Source organism: Rhea americana, unplaced genomic scaffold, assembly GCF_003343005.1.
Source record: "Rhea americana isolate MKP2758 unplaced genomic scaffold, rheAme1 scaffold_58, whole genome shotgun sequence".
Lineage (NCBI taxonomy): Eukaryota > Metazoa > Chordata > Aves > Rheiformes > Rheidae > Rhea > Rhea americana.
In genome coordinates this window covers 4,954,302-4,969,995 of record NW_028186734.1, presented here as the reverse complement: position 1 = coordinate 4,969,995, position 15,694 = coordinate 4,954,302, and the positions used below count along the sequence as shown (strand labels likewise).

At 37.2% G+C, this 15,694-nt stretch overlaps 1 protein-coding gene across 1 annotated transcript in view; it reads right to left on the bottom strand.

The window, feature by feature from the left end:
- The window catches only part of LAMA3 (laminin subunit alpha 3), a 122,645-nt gene that overhangs the window by 16,584 nt on the left and 90,367 nt on the right, over window positions 1-15,694 (bottom strand). The window contains exons 41-55 of the mRNA XM_085319328.1: window positions 14,682-14,762; window positions 13,143-13,249; window positions 10,432-10,482; window positions 9,890-10,041; window positions 9,247-9,357; window positions 9,038-9,149; window positions 8,326-8,493; window positions 6,979-7,175; window positions 5,434-5,550; window positions 4,739-4,893; window positions 3,255-3,396; window positions 2,795-2,894; window positions 2,289-2,405; window positions 2,032-2,211; window positions 663-805 (exon numbers count right to left, since the gene is read on the bottom strand). Of these exons, the coding sequence (XP_085175454.1) occupies window positions 663-805; window positions 2,032-2,211; window positions 2,289-2,405; window positions 2,795-2,894; window positions 3,255-3,396; window positions 4,739-4,893; window positions 5,434-5,550; window positions 6,979-7,175; window positions 8,326-8,493; window positions 9,038-9,149; window positions 9,247-9,357; window positions 9,890-10,041; window positions 10,432-10,482; window positions 13,143-13,249; window positions 14,682-14,762 (1,933 nt within the window). The remainder of the gene's footprint in view (window positions 1-662; window positions 806-2,031; window positions 2,212-2,288; window positions 2,406-2,794; window positions 2,895-3,254; window positions 3,397-4,738; window positions 4,894-5,433; window positions 5,551-6,978; window positions 7,176-8,325; window positions 8,494-9,037; window positions 9,150-9,246; window positions 9,358-9,889; window positions 10,042-10,431; window positions 10,483-13,142; window positions 13,250-14,681; window positions 14,763-15,694) is intronic.

Below are 15,694 nucleotides of genomic sequence, written 5' to 3'. Positions count from 1 at the left end.
TTTACACSAGGGTCACAGATTCATATTATTCATTATAAGGAAAAGAAGTTACTTGTGATTACCTCAGGGACACTGCTGCTGCTATCCAAGACCCACACTATCCCTTGAACAACTAGAGCAGCTGCTTAAATGGAAAAAGGGCACTCTAACAAGAACATATTAGTAGCTGACTTATAACGTAGTGAGGCAGTTAGAGACATGAGAGCCAGCAGCACATGCTTACAAAGCTTTTTAGGGCGTGCTAATGATCCACGAGCCAAACATTGGTGAAGAACCCTGCCTTTGAGCTGCAGAGCTGACACTACCTCTGCTGTCAAAGAAAAGTCACCACAACATACCTTGGAAGGAAAGAGAGTGTTGTACAATTGGGGGGCTGTAGAGATGATCTGAAAAAAAAAACCTATAGGAGGAAGAAAGGAGCAGGAAGGAAGCAATATGATGGTAATGTATCCACCACTCTATTATGTATGGATTAGTATACTTCCCATCCTCACAGTTGCTATAAGTGCTAAGTGGTGCTATTGCATTGAATTTATGTCTCATCTTTCACGTACATTTTAACAAAATGACTTAGAAAGAGGAATAAAAGTGCTGCTGTATGCCCACACCACTGAGATCAACCATGACCTCAGGACAGGTTYGGGACAGTGTTCAGGACAGACCTTGTTTGCAGCATCTCTTGCCTGCTGAATAAGCTCTCTTATGCGATTTACATTCTCAGAGATGTTACTTATTGGCATCAGCTGTTGGTTAATACTTTCAATCTTGCTGAATAGATCCGGAAGTGTGTTTGTCAATATTGTTACTGCAATGAAAAAAAAAATCCCATCACTGAGGGTAGAAAGGAGGAGGAAAATGGATGCAAAAGATGAGATATGATTACATAGTTATCATAAAAGTAGTGAAGGGGGTGACTGCAGAACTGTTATTATTATTTCCACAATACTATGTATTTCTCATTGAAACTAGCAGTTTACCTTGTGACCAAAGGTATTTCTGGAAGCAGACAGAATTAGCAGTTAACTAAAAGGTGTTAGATTAATTCAGGTCTACAAACAGCTACTAAATAAAAGAGGCATGGATGTTCCCATTAAAAGTATTGTCCATTGACTACGGATGCTACAGGAGAGAACACATAGGGGTCAGACTTATACGCATTCTCTGAATAGCATCTCCTGTTGCTATTGCTGAAGAGTAAATACTAGAGTAGGAAGACCACTGATCTGACCTAATAGAGTACTTTTTATGTTCTTGTATCAGGATTGCCAGCCATCACAATTCAATAGTGAGTCTCACAGTATTTGAGAAAGTTCAATTTCAGGAGAAAAATAGATATTATGAAAATAACTTCAACTTTCATTAAAAAAAGAAACAATTTTTTAGTTCTTGAGACTACAAAGATGGAAGCATTRGAAGAATGCAACCTAAAGATGCAGAAGCCAAATAAAAGTAAATCTAGATCTATAGTTTTTCTAAATACAACTTCTAATCTGATCTCATAACTGCAGGGATGACATGACTCAGCAATAACATGAGTGCTAGCTGTTAAAATTATCTTGTTTATTCAAAATGTTTTATCTCACTTGAATTTATCACATAAAGTTGCTGAAAAGATGAAAAAAGATCTGTGTAAGTGGTTTTGCTTTGTGATTGCCCCTTGTTTTGTATTCTGCATAGTCTTTGTGTACAATGAATGCTAAGGATGGAATCCACTTCACTTAATTTCAGCTGACTGTCTAATCATCTAGGTCTTTTCTGTAGTCAGTGTAGTAGAAAATTTGACCTCAGAGACAAATCATGGTATCAGTTTTGTACCTGTGTCTCAGGATGGCCTGAACTACCTTCTGCAGTGCCTGTCTCTTTCTGTTGGCAATAAAGGAAGCTCAGATAATTAGCATAGGCTAGATGTCTAACTTTTAGATGACTAAAATTAGAGAAGACCATTCCTGCTGCAGAACTAACTGGGTTCTCCTAACATGATTTAACAGGTGTCAGATAGTGAGCACTTGCAATACCACATACAACACCCACCTGAATTGTTTGCCTCTGACAATGCTTTACTGAAGTCGGCACTCTGTGTGCTTCCATAGGTACTCTTAATTTTTTCCACATCTGCTTGAATTGGGAGCAGTTCACCTAATACATTACTCGTGACATCCTTGGCACTTCTTACCATGCTCTTTGCATTGGTGATTTTGCTGTCAATATCATCTGAAACATACACAAACACATGCAGATTCTTATAGTAATAGGTAAATTAGGCAAAACAAAAGTGAACAGTAACTGACCTCTCTTTATTCCGTTGAGATCATTTTGAAGAGTGACAAAATCAATCTGTAGTTTATCCTTCTGTCCATCAACAACACCAAGTCTTTGATTTATGTCTTCAAGATTTGGACCAATAACTGCAAAACAGTAAATCTGCCTTAGGAGTTTTATACAGAAATGCCACCTCTCTGGTGGACAGGTGGTGTTGTAGCATCAGTCTGCACCATTGAACATTGCCACTGAGATCTGAATGCACTGCAAAACAGATGCAAGGCTTTTGGAAGTTTTTCTGGAAAGGAATGATGCCAAAAGAGGGAAAAGGGACACCTCACATTTCCAAACATAGCAAAGGTGAGAAATTTACTTCCTCACTCGTGAAAATAACTATCATGAGATGTTCCATTTTAATGGCACCATCATCATCTGGTTAAACGTGCTGAAATGCTTCACTGAACTGTGAAAATAGCATTGTTCAATGGAAATTTCTAATATTGTGCCAACATTTCTGTTACCACTTTCTGGGTACCTTTTAATGTTCTTTCAGTTTCCTGTGCTTGATTCAAGAGTGCACCGCTCTCAGCTTTTAACCTCGCAGCTTTYCCTGATAGGTCTTCTCTCTTCACTGTCTGTTAATAGAAGCATTGTACTATAAGTTTGTTTTAATAATTATACTAAAATCTTAAAGAGTAAGAAAAGATAGCCTAATCCATTTTAAAAAAATAAATACATAAGGGCTAAGATTTCATGCAACAGACAAGGAGTATTTACATGGACAGCCTTACCAGAAAGGCAGTAACTAGTTTGTTTAATGCTCAAGTAAGATTAATATGTGAACATGCAAAACAGCAACTACCTCATATATTGGCCACAGACAAATCAGGCATGCTAGGACACACAGGTCTTTGATTTTGGTGCCTCTCTGATAGTAAAAAAATTTCCCTGGCTGTAACAAAGTTACTATCATCTGGCTACTTATGGGGACTTACCAATAAAGCTGAGTCAGCTGCACTCCCAGCTCTGTTGGCTGCTTCCTCCGCTGCTTTGATAGTGTTAATAATRTTGTCATAGGCAGTAGAAGCTTCCACAGCACAGCTTACCAACTCATCCTTCCTGGCATTGTTCTTTATTCTATAGGAAACAAGGTGAAAAATGCAGTCTTCTGCAAAGACCASAGACTTCAAGAAGCATTTTGAACAGGCTTGAACTCAGCAATATTTAATCAATATCAATACCAAAAATGTTTTTTCAGTTAGGTCTTTAATTTCATTCTGCAAAAATGTCAAACTTAGAAGTAGATCAATAAGAAAAGATTCTTTAGAAGACAGGACAAGTTCTGGTACTTGGCAAGGCATGATTGTGGATCTCCAAAGTACTCTTTAAATGATTAAGATAGAGAGAGTTCCCCAAGGCACAGGGTCAATAAGCCACCTCCATCACAGCCCACAAAATATAGTTCAGTTCAGAGGTGTAGTTCAGAGCACTACAGCTTACAGATAATTTCTGGCTGCTCCAGCAGCCTACAGAAGTGGCCACTGATGGAGCACAAGACAGAGCAACTTTAAGACCACTTGTTCTTGCTGCAAGAACCAGTGCGATAGCTCTGAAATAAGAAACAAGAGAGAAAATCTCTTGTACCTATTCCACCTGAGCTATGCAACTGCCCAATATTAGCTATCTTGTATTTGTGTGAACACTGTCTTGTTAATTGAAAAAGTCACACTGAAAACTAACAAAAAATCTGACTAAGAGTTTTCCAGTTAAATTTTGCCTTTTGAATTTAATTTAACTTTTGAGCTGGTATATACAATCTGTATAATGACAAAACGCAAACAATTTGCACAAAGAAAAATCAGGGTTCTCCTTTTTTTGTTTCTTTCCAGTGTACTGTAGAAGGCCTCCAAAACCTCACTCATATTTCCAAAGTAAAGTACAAACAATGGAAAGAGAAAACCTGAGTCATATCAAGTTTTTCCTATCTTTGCCTTTCTAGAAGATTCCTTGAAGGAACTTCTTTAAGTTATTAATGCTAAACAAGCATTCTTGAAGACTCTGCCAAAACAGCATTTCTCCCAGTTATTTGTCTCAGTTCATTCTCATCATAAAAGTATGAGTATAAATATCTGAAATAACACTTAAAAAAAAATTCATCTTCCCACTCCCTGCATGAGGATTTTCTCTCTTCTTAGTTAAAAATTCATGAAATGTTGCTGTAGTGCAGTGATGCATAGTTCTCAATCCCAAACAGTTCTCAAGAAAAATATGAGAAAAATCCAGGAAAAATACAGAAATACCTGTTTCTGCAAAAACAAAAGTTTGCTAGAAATTGCTGTGTATCATGACGAGGCAGAAAAAGGCACAAACAATTTTTTTTCTGGCTTTGAAAATGGTCATAAAAGCAAGTGAAATTACAGATATTGCAACTGTGCATGTTATGTACAAAAAATGCTCATCTATAAGAATGGTAACATACTCATCCAATTGTTTTGCCAAGGCTTGCAAAGATTTGGCATGATCCTCAGCGCTCACCACCAGAGGTTCTTTGCTGGCTGATAAGGAACTGTTTGTCAGCTTTTCGTTCAGATCCTTCCTTGCTCCGTCAAGCTGAGCAGCCAGACTTTCATATTCCTATGGATTTATAAATATTATATTTAATCTTTATTCACGTTTGATTTTCTACTTGTCACYTTTGGTGTGACATATACATTGCATCTGAGAAGACCAAGCGAAAAACAACTTTTCCTCACATACTCTGGAGTTTATTGTAAATAACTGCTAGTTGTTCCATTCTGCTTTTATGTCTAYTATGTAAAAACATTAAAACTGGCATACTGAGTCAGACCAAAAGTCTTTCTAGCCCAGTACCTTGTCTCTGCCAGTGGTTAAAAGCAATTCTCTAGAGAGATGCACAAGACCAGCACAATCACATAACAGTATTTCTCCCAGCTACCCCCTGCAAAATTCTGTGGCTCAGTGTCTTTCTCAGACACATAATAACCCTCTCTTCCAAGAACTTGTTCAGGCAGGCTCCTCTTAGAGCTTGAGATCCTCTCCTTCCCTTCTTGTGTGGCTCAGATAAGCTTCATGTCATGGATATGAAGGTATGCTACCCGTTACACTGACAGCACAATTTTTTWAAAAATCTTAACTTGAACAGGTTAACTATACCTCTTTGCTCTTTTGCAATAATCCAAGTACACTGTTAGCTTGTGTCAGGGAAGTTTGAGCAGAGCTCAAAATATCCAAGATATTGTTCTGTTGTACACTTGTCTCATCAATCCGTTTCTGAGGAAAAAGAAAGGGTTGAATAATATGTGATTGGCTCAAAAATGAGAGACAGGGAAAATCATATCTACATAGTCCAGCTTGTAGTAGAATTTCCCAAAGATACTTTTACTATGTTAATCAGGTGCTTAGAGTGTTTAGGATCTAATGCATCTTAATGATGACATTAGATGAGAAAACTCAGGAATTTACAGTAGTAACAGTAGACCACCTCAAGACAGCTGAGCAGCAGGCTACAGAAGTTCAGTTATTAATGTTCAGACAATGAAAAACTCAAATGGACTGGCAGGACAGACCATCTAAGTCTCTGTTCTCTCAGATCTGGAAACTATATCAACAGCTCCCTGGGGACTGCTACTCTTTCTCAGAGGCAGAAATAAAATCTTTACATTATCYCTTGGACTGGGAATCTCACAAGAAAGGGTGTGGGAAGCCTCCCCATCTTACCCTGTTAGAGACTTGGAGGGAAAACGAGTGAAATCCCTTGGTCTAGAGCAGCCCTGTGACAGTTTACACCGTAGCTCTGGGGCAGTGGCACATTATGAGCTCAACCAGACAAGTTGTATGGGTAGGAAAGTAAGTGTTCACCTTCTTCAATGGTGTCTCCATCAKTGTAAAATGTCAAATCTCTCTCTAACAGAGAAGTGTATCAGCGTATTTATGACATATACATGTGCATCCATCTTTTAAGACAATCGTGCTTACTGATGTGACACACATATTGCACTGTCCATGCACATAAAGGTACAACATAACAATTAAAAGTAAAGTTGAACATAGAAATTATTTTGTCAACCAGTTCTAGCTAATTAGAGAACAAGAGTGTGGTAAAACAGTGATACATTTCAGCAAAAATCCAATTCTTTTTAAAAAATGGGTTCTGTAGCACTCCACTACTACTTGCATTATTTCAAAAAAGAACCTCTAAAAATTAGTTAGCAGTATTTAAGAATGACAGCTTTTTCTGGTCATTTTTCTGATGATACCTTAGAGGCAGTTATGTAGAATATTAATCCCCAAATAATTTAACAGTATTGCACACATTATTACTTTCATTCTTCATGACTTTTAAAGCCAAATACTTTAAGGATATTACTACAGAAATTGCATCAGAATCAGGAATTTCATCTAGAATAGGAGACAAAATGGCTAGTTACAGCTGAAGAGAATGGATAGATAGGCAGAGTCTCTCCTTCCCATCTTTCATTAGACCTACATCCTTTTCACACTGTTCTGTTCCCATGAAAAGGCCACATGTGAGAGTAGACTACATTTATACCTGGGYATCCATGAAATGATGGAAAAAGACCTCAGAAAAAGTTTGAAGAATTTATGCCACTTGGCTTTGCAAGGCCAAAAGCATCAATAAAAAATACCCCCTATCTCCTGAGATTTAATTTTCTTCTCTCAAACCCCGAGTGCTATTACCTTAATGTCGTCCAACAGAACTCCRTTATCTCTGTTTAAATTTTCAGCCTGCTTGATTTGTCCAGTGGCCTCATTCAGAGCTGCACGAAGATCAGTGAGTTTGGATTCATATTCATTCAATGAATCCCTCACAATTTTAACAAGCCCATGATTTTCTTGGTGGTACTTTTGTAGTTCATTCTTAACATGTGCCAGTACTGCAGTAACAGAACCAGAAAGAAGAACTTTGTTCAGAGAAGAAGAGAACCAAAACAAATGTCCTTCAAGGRCTTACTATTTAGGATTAGAAAGCTGTGGTGGCGCGACTAAGCATCCTTTGCATTGCTATGGTATCAGTAATACTATAGCAGAGATGTTATTCAGCATCTCACTGGCTCAAATTTGCTCACAAAACTGCTGCTGCAGACCACAGAGCTTACTCTTACACAGAAAAACATTTATTTGGCTATTTCTAAATTAAATAAGAATGATCTTCTGGATATATTGAAATGTTTTCTTTTTTAATATGAAACTAACGCAGTTTCATCACCATTTTCATCTACAATGTAGACATCTACATCCATCTAGTCATTAAAGCTTCCTCCGTAATCAGCAGAGACATACGTGCATTTCCASGTCACATTTCATGGAAGGTAGAAACCTAAAACAGGTAAAATGAATCACACTCTTTAAGAGTGTCCATTTCACTGCCTACACACAGGATACAGAAGAGTTACTCAGAGGTAGGTATCAAAATCCAAAGTTAAGGAAGACAAATCTCATTCATAAGGTCCTTCACACTTCTCAACTATACCCCTGGTTAGGAGTGAAGCTTTTGACCTTGCTATCCTTGCTCTCTCTAATATGCAGAATCAGGTTACTGGCTGTCCCAGTCAAATACATGCAGAGAACATAAAATAGAGTAAAACTAAAACTTCTGTACTTCATTATCCTTTTATTACCTGACTCTTCTATTATTCTAATGGCTTCTCAACATGTAACTTTAAATTGCATATGTGTAATTTTTCTAAAATAGGTACATGTACCATATCTTATATATTATAATACACAGAAGCACTGGGTAAGTATATATAATCAGCTACATTTTTTAATGACATTCCTCTCGTTATTTAAAATGACTGTATTGGGTTTCTTCCCCAGTCCATCTCAGTTTCTTTCACAAAAAAGTAAAAACGCCTTTAAATCCCCTACAGAATTACCACTTTAAATTTGACTAACAATTACCACAAACACAGCAATACATTGCAAAATGTCCTCCCTGCACTCCATCCCAGTCAATAATGCATCAGATTTAAGACTGATATTTCTAGAGAACCAAAAGAAGAAGCTGAGAGAGCAAGCCCTTACGCAGCTGAGCTGCTCTTCTCTCCTCCTCTGCATCTGTTTGCAGTTGGCCAAAGTTGCGGTTTCTCATCTCTGTCATCATTTGTTGAGCTTCAGCCAGTTCTTTGGCAGCATCCCCCAAGGGCAAATTGTTACCTTCTGCATTTGTACCAGCTATTTGTTGCAAGAGCACTGAAAAAAGAAGTCAAAAGAAGTCAAACAGAGGATGCACTTAAGCCTATGCAATAGACACGAATTACAGGGCTGCTATTCTTTCTGAAAAAGGCATATCTATTCCTGAATTCATTAATGACGTAGATCCATTTTGTGTTAACTGTACCAATCCGGAAAGTACCCTGTGTCACACCACCWACGTTAGTATGATAGAATCAGGCTTGAAATTTGTCCAAAATTACCAAATTCCCAGTGATAATTTTAAGCATCTAATTTAAAATACCCTATGTCAGCAATCCATGCTAAAGTCATGACAGTCGACAAGGTGCTCTGTCTTGCCCTCTGGAAAAGCTTCTTGGTCTCTATTCACTGTATAGGGAGGACTAGGCACCCAAATTTGCGTTATATGTAAGATTGCTAATAGGAAGAGTGAATTCCACAACTGTGTCTAACTTTTTATTTTATGAAGTTGTTTTCTGGAAAAAAAATCTCATAATTAAGATTATTGTAAGTAGACTGTTCATAAAACAAAACATATTGAAACCATTGGAACCATTTTTACCTTGTATATTATTGACAAYTATTTGTATTCTTGAAACCATATCTTTTCCTTTCTGATTAGTTTCACCAAAATTATTAAATAATCTCTCTGCTGTCTTGTAGTTCATTTCAGCCTAGCAAGGGAAAAAGCAATTACATTAAAGATACCTGGATACAACAAATTAATATCAGTTAAGAGAAGTTTATTTTTAAATTAATCTAGTAAGTTACCTTTTCCTGGAGAGCATTTACGTCACGATTTAGGTTAATGAAGTCTGTCTCCAACTCATCTACCTTTAAACCCTGATTACGAACAACAGAGCGGTAACTGTTCAATAAGGTCTGAAAAGAAAGTAAAAGAATTCCAGTAAATCACCCAAATACAGGAGATAATAAGCTAAAACTCACTGGCTTGGATCTTTACCCAGGGTAATTAAAGACAACATTACCAGCTTTATAGCTGACCAATTTAGCAGCTGGGCCTTTGTTTCTGTGAGTCCAGAAACTGCTATTCCAAATAAGGAAAATTCATTTAGAATGTAATGTAATGCAGAGGCATGAACTGCTGGAAAAAGACAGGGCTATAGGGAAACCTCAGACATGGAGTTTTCAAGTTGGAAAGTAAGCCTAAGAAAAAGCAGAGATCCTCTTCTCTCATTCTCTTTCAGAGCACAAGGTGGAACTAACAGCTTTCTGCCAACAGGTGGAGCCCAGTACTGTCAAGATTCACTTGAAATTACTTGTTCTCTTGAAAGCACTTGCAATCAAAAATCTGATTGTATATTGACAAAAAGTGGCATAAATTCCCAGGTTCAGCTTTTGTATGCTTAATGTGAAATCAAGTTAAGATTGCTCTTCTTATGTGTATATGTACCTTTAAGTCCTTGATGCGTGCTTCTAAACTTCTCATCTGTTCCAGTGTGTGGGTACTTGCACGGACATTTTGCAGCTGAGACTTTATCAGCTGCAGCTCATCACCTATCATGCTCAAATCCTTCAGCAACGTAATTACACAGCTATCACAAGCTGAAGGGAAAGAGCATAAGCAAAGGAAAATAATACATATTATTGATATTTTACACAGAGAATGTTTCAGCAAATGCATTAATAAATAAGATGCAACGGAAACTTTTTGATGCTTGTCACCCAATRCCACCCAAAGAACAAAGGCATTAACAAGGCCTGCAGTATTAAGGAGAGTGACCAAACCCAGAAATAAGGAGGAGGCCCCTCCTACATTTGGCTAAATGGCCCTTTAAATCATATTTCCCATGTTTGCTTCACTGTTTGCTTTTTGAAAATTCATTACAGGACACCGCCACGCCTTTTTAAAGTCTGCCACCTCTAAAACAGTCTTCAGTATAGATCCAAAGCCAGAAATCAGCAATCTTAGTGCAGTTCTGTTTTATTACTTACAGTCACAATCTTCATCAGGATCCATATCTTTTGGTTCATTATTTAAGCATTCTGAAATCAGAAAACTAACATCAGCAACCAAGATTTCCTTATGGAAATGTTACTAGAGCATTTTTACACTCACTTTCCATAGTTGGCAGCCATGAAAACACTGTGCAGCCCTTTCATAAATCCAATCAACGGGGACAAGCTTAAATGTCCAGAAGGTTTGAGTATGTTGAGTTCAGCTCCCACTTGTGCCTTGCTGAGCTCTATATCTTATTCTTCCCTCAAAAATTGATTGTAACTTCATAATATATGCTACTTGTGTAGCAGCAGGAARCTCACTTGCATCAAGGCTGCTGAATCTATTCCATTTTGCTTAGAATAATAATACTGTGATTGAAGCCAAGAATATATAACCTACTAGTTAAAACAWTTACCCAGGACATAGGTTAAAACCCTTTATCTACCTCAGCATCCATGTTTGAACCACAGATTCTTATTCCCCAAACTATTCTAATCTACAAGGTACTAAGAAATGTTTATGGCCTTCTTTCATAGCTGCTCCAGTCTGCATGATTAAGAGATTAATCAGACCTGAGGGAAATCCAGAGTGTGCAGATGGAAGGAGAAATTGTCTGCAACCTAAAGCACAGACCTTGGGCCACAGATACAGTTGGTATACAGGTAGTATAGACACTGCCATCAGGCTTTCCAACAAGCTAGCTCAAGTGACCGCCTGTCTTATGTGCTGTTTTCTTACAAAACTTATTGTAAGATTAACAAYCTACAGGCATTTGTAGGATTCTTTCCTGGAATTCTAACTTTTAGGAGGCAGGAGAGCAAAAATCTCATATTTGGCTCCTAAAAATATCATATAGGACAGGAATCTCCCCATCTTTATGCCTGGATCCCTCTTACAGATTTGGTCCTATTGGCTAGGGCAAAACTCACAGGGCTGCCATCTCCTCTTGGAAAGTGAAAAGGGCTGAGCACGTCTTTTCCTTCAGAGGATGCACTTAGGATACAGCAATCTTTGCTGCTACTGTCAAGAGTCAACAACAGCTTGCAGCTGTGAGAGGCTACAATGACAAAATTAGACTTGAACTTTAACAGTAGCATGAAACAGCCTGGAACGAACTGCCTAGCTGTGCCATTTCCTTTGGCACTTGCACATAAAGTCATCAGGAAGTTAAACAGGATTGGTATTGAGCATTCCTGCCAAAAGAAGAAAAGTCACAAAGAATCTATTTGTAAGAGAATGATGGAAATTATTTTGAAAGCAAATATACATGCAGTCCTGCTGCTTTATAGTTCAGTTAACAGTAGACGCGTTTCAGCTGTGGCTATAAAGTATCAAATAAATAAAACTATTATTACAGCTTGTGCACAAATGACATCAGCCAAGAAATGATGAAATGAAAAAATTCAGCCAAGTGCCAAACATCATGCACATACAAACCTGCAAGAACATGCTTTGCTACTGATCATAGAAGGTTTTGTTGCTATTGTGGAGAAGAAGATGGCTGATCAAAATATATTGTTGGAGACAAACTGAAAAGAAACTGGCTTGCTGAATTTTGCCCTAAAGATTAGTTTGTCCTAGCAAACTCTTGCTTCAAAAAGAGAAGAGCGATAAAACATCAAACACAGCYTGGATCCATTCCACACAAATTACAAATATAACAGAGATACCTTACTTTACTGATGAAATACAAAATAAGAACTAGCTATTGAAAAATTGCACAAGGTGCCAACCACAGCTCACATCCTTTGCTTCTTTTTTCTAATTTCTATGACCAAAGAAAGACAAAAAACCCTTACAGTCCTTTGAATGTAGTATGAACAGTAGTACAGGGAAATTAAATGTGAAAAAAACAGGAGTCATTAGTCTGACATTTCTCTAAAATGTGAGAAGAAAAAGCAGCCTATGATGAAGGAAAAGTATAAATTTATTGGGGAGTAAAAATGTGGGAGAATCAAAACCAGTTATCTGCACATTTCTGAATCAAAAAGAGTATTTCAAATGAAGAAGTGAATCACAGTGAAGATGGGCTGAGGATCATAGGATTAGACCATTTAGTTCAGAATTATAATAGATAAAGCAATCATATACCTGCGGCATAATGTTCTTTGAAGAACCTAACTAGTAGTGGAGTATATGTATAACTGATACTGGGAAAATTAAGGATGTCTCAGTTTGCAGATAAGTATATAGCAGGATTTATAAAATATCCTTCTGAGTTAGATGCCTAACTTCCACTGTAAACACAGTTAGCTTACATACCTAATATGGTAGTGCCTGATGCAAACTCTGAAGATGTCATTAATCTGTCTCAGACACACTTTAAAAAGGCTTATTAGGACTGCTCCATGAGGCATGTTTCATAACCCCTAACACAGAGTGGCAAGATATGACTTAAATATGTTAGAGGAGAAAAAATAATGCATTTATACACACACCTGTGAAACAGAAAAGCAAAATATAATCGATATTGTGTATGAAGGAAAATACATGATAAAATGCCCTGCAAGGGTGAACTCAGTGACTCAGGACAGCTCTTCCATTACTCTGCTCTTATATTTTAGGAAAATTTGCATTGTGTTAAAGATGATCTATGTTTCTAAGTCTAGGTCTTTCCTTTAGTTCAGCTTATCAAAAGATCTTCCTTCTCTGCTTCTCAGAGAGCAAAAAGTACTTCCTTACATGTTCTTAGACCCTTACATACCTCCAGTCAGGTGATCACAGCTAGCTAGCTGGCCATTATTATTACAACTACATTTCTGACAGTAGCCTCCATATTTTTGTGGATTTCCAAAATATCCAGGAGCACATCTAGACAAAAGAGATACAAATGTTGTTTTATCAAGTATTTGAACCTGTTTTGTCAAATACACTTTCACTTTACAAAACCCCAGTTCTCCTCCTGAAGAAACTGTTAAGTAGTAGATTTCATGTCTTGACTTAGACAAAAAGGGTGTATTTTTGGTTTACTGTATCCTCTGCACTCTATTAAAAATGTCTATCCAAGTGCTACAGAAAATGTTTCTAAAAATAAAAGAACTCCCACAATGCTCATCTAAAAATAATTCACTTAATCTATAAAAACACACATGCACACAGATACATACATAAAGAGAGTTTTAAAAGGCTTAACCCAGCAAATCATATTCTGTTCTGTGATTCCATCAGAATTCATCTATTCAGCAGGATCATACTGCAAGCATAAGCTGAGTTTTCAAATAGCAGTGGCACTGAACAACATTACCACCTTTCTRCTGGATGCTAGCTCCTCTTGCCATCTGCCAGCAAAGCAGTCTATGTGAGCAGTCCCTAAATATTTTTTAGGAAAAAATAGTTTCCATTGGTACAGGCTAGATAGTATTTCTAAAAGTCACTCTGTTGTATGATCTAAAGGGGTAGTAACATATGATCAACAGGTTTTGATGTGTAGCTGAGGGCAGTAATATTTTCCACTCGTACAGCTAGATCTGAAAGAGCAAATCTGYCCATACGCTTACATGTCAAAAGTAATAGTCCTGAAATACTGCAAAGTTGCACTCCTAAAAGATAACATAGTATTGGAGATACTATCTTCAGGTGAGCCACCATGACTTACCGGCCTCAGGTTTCCGAATCAAACAACCCCATTCCATTATCCTTAAACTCCTCCTGGATTTGAAACTCAAAGAAATTGCTCCCTCTTCCTGCCTGAAATTGCTACGCTGTATTTTTTTTTTTTTTTTTTTTTTTTTGATTTGCCAAACTGTTTTATGGTTTCAGCAAAGGAGTTTCAATATTGTGTTTGTACATTCCACCTGCAGGGCACAGTGGAATGATTTGGGATGAAGGATATGGTATTAAACTTTACATGGTTGCCACTGGATAATTGATTAAGAACACTGAAGCACGAGCAAATACATTAGAAGAAATGGGACAAAGTAAGTGGAAGTCATTATTATTAGCAATAATGAAGAATAAGACAACACACAGGGCACATATTCAAAGTGACTGATGCTTCTTTTTTTGATAAAAACTATGTAGTTGCTAAATCCATTGTGGAGAATTATTTATATTCCATCAAGGCGTGTTAGGATCTCATCTACAATTATACTAAGCATCACACTATAGCAGCTATATATATAATATGTCTCCCTACGTGTGTGCATACTATRTGTACACATATGTACACATGTTATATAATACAGGCATACCTCCTTGCATTGTGTATCTCAAAGACATTTGTGCTGAGAAACAAGTCACTTACCGTTCGCAACGAACTCCGGTATAGCCTTCTTTACATAGACACTGAATTTCTTCACCATTTGCCACACAGCCAGTTGCAAATCTGTAAGAAAAAAAAATTTATTGTGAATGCATAAACAAATAGGTTTTACATTCTGGATGTTAAATTCAGTTAAATGCCTTTCATATGAAAAGGCTTTTATACCATCAAATCACTACTGAGTTAATGTTGTTGCCTCCAGATAAATTGCAGTGACTAGTTCTTTGAAGTTTCAAATTTTTTCCTCTAGATTTTCTCCTTAGATTAAAAAATAATAATTTCCTGGCCCTCTGGACAGAATGTAATAGTTCATTACACAAAGGAATTTGTAAAATAAATCTTAACAATGATGATGTGGCTATTTTATCTTACTAGGCAAAATCAATAGCCTGTACTAGTCAAAGTTCCCTCTTGTTGGTATAGCTCTTTATTTATGGATGAAAGCACTGGATCTTATTTTTATGTAGCTAATACTCTTTTTTTATTATTATTATTATTTAACGGAGACAGGATAGAGTTATGTGCTCCCTTAGAGAGCTCTAGGGTATATCTCATTAACACAATGAACTCTTTTGTACACTCTAGCGAATTCACCTAGATTGAAATTTCAGTAGGGTGAGATGACCATTTTTTGCTCATTGTTTGATGAGAAGAATGCAGGAGGTGAAGACAGAACAGGCCACCTTTGCTATTTCCACTTTTTAACCCATGAATAGTTGGATAAACCAAGTCTTTCTATCAAAGACAGGTATCAGAATTTTGCACTAAGAATTATGTATAATTCCACCAGATGGAAAATTGTTAACTCCTATGTGAGATGGGATGCATATCCCATGTAATGAATACTATTTACCACTCATGTGCAGCTATGAAACTGCTGCAGGTTTCATGGTCTCCCTAGATACTTCAGCACTCTAAAAGCAAAAGATGAGTAAAAATATGCTCAGCCAGCCACAGGCAAACACCTGCAGAAGAGGCCAGTGCTGTCAAAACCA